The 6,000-nt window shown below is 52.1% G+C and overlaps 1 protein-coding gene across 11 annotated transcripts in view; it reads left to right on the top strand.

Annotated features, from left to right (window-relative positions):
* The window catches only part of Dennd2a (DENN domain containing 2A), a 105,045-nt gene that overhangs the window by 11,279 nt on the left and 87,766 nt on the right, over positions 1–6,000 (top strand). For 2 of the 11 annotated variants that reach the window (XM_058575767.1, XM_046434049.2), the window contains exon 1: positions 2,720–4,086. The exons of 5 other annotated variants lie outside the window; for them this stretch is intronic. In XM_058575767.1, the coding sequence (XP_058431750.1) occupies positions 3,986–4,086 (101 nt within the window). In that variant the 5' untranslated portion in view covers positions 2,720–3,985. Of the gene's footprint in view, positions 1–2,224; positions 2,355–2,453; positions 2,673–2,719; positions 4,087–6,000 lie in introns of those variants that run through there. 4 more of the 11 variants (XM_046434051.2, XM_046434052.2, XM_058575770.1 and 1 more) reach the window with 4 other exon arrangements.

The following is a 6,000-nucleotide window of genomic DNA, read 5'->3' as shown; positions in this document are numbered from 1 at the left end:
CTTCCTTGGTCTCTTTGCAACCTGTCCCACTGTCATAGCACAACTGGGCAGTAAAGAATATGCGCAGAGAACAGAGGCAGAGACATTTTTCAAAAACAAATTAGTGCCCAGAACTCAAAGATGAAGGAGTAACAGCAGGGCTTAGGAGTTGTCACTAAGAAACTCCCTAGCCTTCTGGTCTACTGTTTGTCATGCACACCTAAGATGCATTGAAATAGCAATTGGGGGGGCCACACACTCAAAGGCGCCTGGATTCTTTTTGCAGGGGAGGGACCAGCTGCACTCTCCACTCAGTAGTTCTTGGACTTTGCAGCTTGTTGCCATACACTGAGGGCTTGGACAGTGATTAACCAGTCAAAAAGTCACACCTCTGATCTTTATTTAGAAAGTGAAAACAAACGTATGGAATGATGCTTCTGAAAACAAAATAATAATTTAAATGCTTACTTTTTTTTTCCTAATGCTTCCACTTTGCAAATTTGTATTCTGAAAGTTCACTGTGCTTAAGTTGAAATGAGTGTTGCGTGAAGGACTAGAAAAGCTTCAGAGAGCTCGTAATATGATCAAAACCTTTAGCTGTGACTGTGACTTTTTCGGGGGGGGGGGAGTTGTTAGGGACTGAACCAGTGGTGCTTTGCCACTGAGCTATATCCTCAGCACCAGCCTTTTTTTTTTTTTTTTTTTTTTGAGATAGGGTCTCCCTAAGTTGCCCATGATGGCCTCTAACTTGTATCCTCCTCCTTTAGCCTCTGGAGTCTCTGTGATTACAGACATGTGCCACCACATCCAGACTCTCCTATGACTTTGAACAAGTACCTCAAATCTCAGGTTCCCAGACATTGCTTGTCATACGAAGTCCTTTATTTATTTTCTCTCTCCTGAGCACCTCTTTTGTGGATGTGTAAGGCTAAGTCTCTCTTCTTTTTTCCCCTTGCCTAAACTTTAGGCCTCTGGCAGCTTAACCCTTCTGAAGGTACCTGAGCTAAAGGCAAGAATGGTTTTCCTTCAGTATAGAGCCACTGCCAGGCTCAAAATCTCCCTTTCATCTGGGCGCTCCTCTGCTCGAAAACTTCCCATGGCTCCCCATTGCTTGCAGCATAAAATCCAAATTCTATCCAGGCCTTTTGAAATCTGGCCAGGCCCACCTATCTGACCTTATTCACCGTTCACACGGTTCACTCTGTTCATCTGTGACATAGATTCTGTGTGTCCAACCTCCCCTCTGCCTCTGCTCATGCTCTTCTCTCCATCTAGACTGTCTTTCTTTTCCTCCATTTCCCCTCCACTTACCCCAGTTCATCATTCAAGATCCTCCGCCAATCAAAGCCCCAGGGAACTTCCTCAAATGCCCCAGTTTGTATTCGGGTCTCCCTTCCGGAAGCCCACAGCATTTTCACGTGTGTGTACACGTTTATTTGGCGATCCCAAAGCCTGCAACCCTGTGCCTCGAATGTGTGTCCTATGTTAGGGCAGTGGACACTTAAAAGTCATTTCTCCTCTGGGAGCATTTCCAGACAAAAGCCCTGCTCCTCGAGGGTTCGGGAGCTCTTCTATCCAAACCCTCTTTGCCTGTCTTATGACAGACAGTCATTACTCCCGCCTGATTGCAAGCAGCTTGGGGCAAGTGTGGTGCCCGACTCTGCCTGGGGTGTCCCAGGCCCAGTCCAGTCCCATAATTGTGTTAACCGGTCGGAGCAATGCGAGGACCTGGGAGTGACCCTTCGGTGGCATCTAAGTCCAGGTTTGGTTCCCAGCTGAGCGCATCGTGCCAATGGCTCTCTGGCCCAGGTGGAATGGAGATTGCCACGTGGTGGTCTTCAGCATAGAAGGGGTTAAGCCACCATCTCTCTCCCACCCCCGAAAGGCGAGGGGGCGAGTCAGGCAGAAGGTCCTGTTTACCGTGGCTCCCCTCGGCGGCGGGCCCTGGGAGAGGGGTTGCCGTGGCAACCGGCCGGGCGCCCGCCAGCTGCGGATTAGCTCACTGGAGCCGGGGCGGGATGGGTCGGGAGGAGGGGGCGCGCGTCACGGCAGATCGTCGCCGCGCCGCGAGAGGAAGAGGAAGGGGCAGCCCGACGAGTCAGTTCTCGGCTGGCGGGAGGGGCGCCGGGCGGCCCAGAGGAGCGCGCCGCCGAGGCCTGGGGCGGTGGGGACCCGACGAGAGCGCGCGGCGGGGACCCCAGGGGCTCGCCGGCGGCCGTGCGAGGCCGCGCGGACAAAGGCGCGGAGGGCTGCGGGCCATGGCGCCCTGGGCTCCCGCCACCGCCCGGCCCCGCGCCGAGCCGCCCTCCGCCCCGGCGCCCCCGGACGTCCCCGAGATGCACCCCGAAGCCCGCGGAGCCGCCGCCCGCGGGGAGGTAGGGCGGGGCCGGGGGAGCGGGGTGAGCTGGGGGACCTAGCAGGGCACTGGAGGCCGGAGGCAGGAAACGGCTCGAGTTGCCCGAACCCGGAGTTGGGAAGTGGTTCTCTGCAGACCGCGGACGCTGGGCTCTGGCGGCCGGCGGTGGGGACGCAGAGGCGCGGTCCTGCGGGGCGCTTCAGCCCGCCCGCGGACTTCAGCAAAGTGCGATCCAGACCTCCTCCCGGGTCGGGAAGCCGCCGTCCCTCGCCCGGAGACCTGCAGAACTGGGCGGGGTCCTCGCACTACGCGGTGCTGGGCCACAGGGGACGTGAGTGTGAGTGCGCGTGAGTGTGAGTGCGCGCGGGTGCGCTCGCGGGGGGAAGATTGGGGCGCCTGAGCAGCCAGCCCCCACCCCCTCGCTGTGGTAGGAATTTGCAGTCTTGGGGAAGCTGGAAGGTAAAGATGATTGAATCTTACTTCTCCCTCTTTTTCCCTAAGGATGGAGTTGGGAACAGATGAAGTCTAGGGGAAGTCTCTTAACAACACAGGATATAATCAAGTTTACGAGGGTCACAGGGATCTGGATTCTGACCACCGAGCAGAACCAAGACCTGTGGAATCCTGTTGTGAGCAGCCAGGACAGGAAGCTGAGAGTGCGCAGTAGGGCCGTGGATTGGAGCAGGGGAAGATTTCACCCGCTGGTGCTGGGGAAGGAGCAGGCAGACTTCTGGCTTGTGCTCAGAGGGCTTCAAGGGATGACTTAAACACCCCAGATGAGGTTGGGTAATAATGGGGCGGGGTGATAGGGTTACAATAGACACTCTATAGTAATTTGTTATTGAATGCTTATACTCTCTGTGGTTACTACATAAAATTAAAAAAAAAAATCATTTCTCCTTGCAATGTGAAACATCCAGAGTGGAGTAGAAAGTTTTGGGGGTGGGAGGCATAGAATGGAATTCTGAGAGGAAGTCCAGGGCAAACGGAGACATTTTTACAGCCCCTTTTATTTTTTATTTTGAGATAGGGCCTCCCTAAGTTGCTGAGGCTGGCCTTGAACTTTCTCCATCCTCCTGCCTCAGCCTCCTGAGCCCCTGGGATTCAGGTGTGCTGGCTAGAGACCGTGTTTTGAGGCAGGACAACAAAAAGGCTGGCAGAGGGGCTGGTGTCCTGTCCTTTATTCTGGGATAATCGAACCCTGTCTGAGCCATGTCTTCAACACAGGGATGAAGAATACCTCTTCCATCTTTCCAGGAACTCATCATCCTGACTGAGTAGTGAAGCAAAATTAAAACTTGGTCTGACCTGGCTGCGAGTAATCCAGCCACAGAGTGAGAAAGACCAGAGGAGGGACCCCCAGCTCATGGAAGGCCCACAGAGAGCTGATGCTTGGGCCGAACCCTGGAAACTTCTCTACAGAGAAAACAAAGCAGTCAAGGTTGTTTCAGCTTTGTTGAACAGTGAATGTAAAGTCACTGAGATTCGGCAAGCCTGCAGTGTGGAAGAGTGTGTGTGTGTGTGTGTGTGTGTGTTGGGAGGGCTTGGGGGAAGGCAGGGCAAGGAAGGCTCTTCAGGAGGAGGAGTTCCCAGGGGTCAGATTTGTGTCTTAGAAAGCTCACTCATTGTTGGGTGGAGACCTGGAGGAGGATGAGACCAAATCTTTGCAACATCCAGACCCGGATTCTTACTGAGCAGGGTGACAGCAGTGGTGGGGCAGGAGAGGACAAAAGGATTCCCAAGGTCAAGAGGTAGGCACTGCTGTGGACTGTTTTGGGCGCAGGGTGAGGTAACTTAGACTAAAATCAAGTACAAAAATGCCCAGGAGAAAAAGCAAAGCAAAAGGAGTGGACATTTTGAATGGCCCAAATTGAGCAGATCACAATACTTGGACAATGAATTTGGCTCTAAGTTTTCTGGCAACTTAGGAACAAACAAAAATACACTGGATTGCATAGTTTTGGATTTGGGACAACAGAAAGCATACAAATTAATTTTCAGAACAAGATTTTTTCTTGGAATTGAACTCAGCTGGGAGTTTATCAAGGGAACTTTATGTAAAGACTAAGAGAGTGACATAGAAAAAAAAGTCTTCATTGTATAAACAAAACAAAAATATGGATAATACAATAAAAAGGAAAAAAATCATTATTGGTGTTACAAAAGATAGCAAGATAGAACTGCACATGACTTGCTTCCGATGCCATCTGCCTCTTAGGACTAGAGGAGCGTACTTAGGGCTGTCAGCTTTGGGTGTGGACAGTCATGACACAGAACTGCTAGAGCCAGAGAACCCGGTAGAGAGCAGACAGTGGTCACTCAAGGGAAGAAGTGACATCTACTTCTGTGAATATAGAAAGCAAAACCCCCCAGGATGCCCAACCACAAGGGAAGAAGACACATCCTGCGTGGCCGTAGGTGGGTGGGCTGAGACTCCTGGAGAAGGGGCCAGGCAGGGCCTCTGGCGTTGGCAGAGCTAACACCCAGGAATCCTGACCAACAGGGCAACAGGCAAGTGGGGTGGGAGCAGCATTTAGGGCTGCTAATCCACTTCCCAGGGTGGTCCAGGTCTTTCTGCACCCAGACCTGACATTTAGCCTGCATTTAAGGGAGCGGGATTTTGAAGACCAAAGATCCCCTCCCAGGGGAGGACGGGAGTGTGAGAATCTTGTTGGCTGCAACACCAGGAAGTTGTGGAGAAAGGAGGAAAGTGAGGAGATCTCCTGGCCAGCCCTTCCCTTTGGTGTCCACAGAAGGCAGGAAACCTGCAGAATCTAGATTCATGCCTTGCTCAGGTGCCTTCTAAAATTTACACTATTTTTTCTAGTCAACTTTAGTTGTCTTAAATTAACAGTGAATAGGTCTAGAATTCTGTCCCCACATCAAGTTTCTTAATTTTTTTTAACTTGGAATACCTTGAGGTTATACATTGAAATGCAAGAGAGGGGGATTGTTCTGTTCTGTGGTACTGGGAATTGAACCCAGGGCCTCCCAGGCTGGGCAGGGGCTCTACCACTGAGCTATACTCTCAATCCCAGGAAGGAGGATTTTCAAAATAATTGATGCCTGGGTCCCACCCTAGATCAATTAAAGCAAAGTCTCTGAGAGTGGGCTTTGGGTATCAGCATTTGTTAAAGTCTCCAGATGATTTTAAGGTACAGCCAGTTGCTTTAACATCACAGGAGGGATAGAAACCTCAGATTGCAAAAGATGCAGGGTGGGGTGGGATTGGGGGGATGCATGGGTAGTAAGTGGCCAAGGCCCACCCTGCTTGGGCCTGTGTCCTGCTGGTCTCACTGCCTTACCCTGAGGTCTTGCCAGGTCCTCCTGTATTCTTGCTGAAGCTAGGGTTCAGCAGTTCCTTCCCTGGTGCTGTGCCTGAGTGGTGTTTCTTGGAGAGAGTCTACTGAAACTGCTTTCTCATAGGTTGGTTGTGCAGACCCTTGTAAGCTGTGGCAGCTTGCTGTCCTCAGCTGTGCTTCTTAGCATGCACCCCTGGTCTTCTGTGGCTCTGGGGACCAAGCCCCGGGCCCACCTGTCATCCTGTGTATCCGGGCCTGAACCCCTTTTCCTTCACTAGAACCAGCTGACCTCCTCACAATTCAAGGTTACCCCAGCTCTCTTAAAACTCTCTGTACTTCACCCAGTGGAAAAGCTGCCAGGCC

The sequence above is a fragment of the Marmota monax genome, unplaced genomic scaffold (assembly GCF_021218885.2).
Source record: "Marmota monax isolate L192 unplaced genomic scaffold, Marmota_monax_Labrador192_F-V1.1 WCK01_AAM20220418_F8-fsc00122, whole genome shotgun sequence".
Lineage (NCBI taxonomy): Eukaryota > Metazoa > Chordata > Mammalia > Rodentia > Sciuridae > Marmota > Marmota monax.
This window is presented reverse-complemented; position numbering and strand designations above follow the sequence as displayed.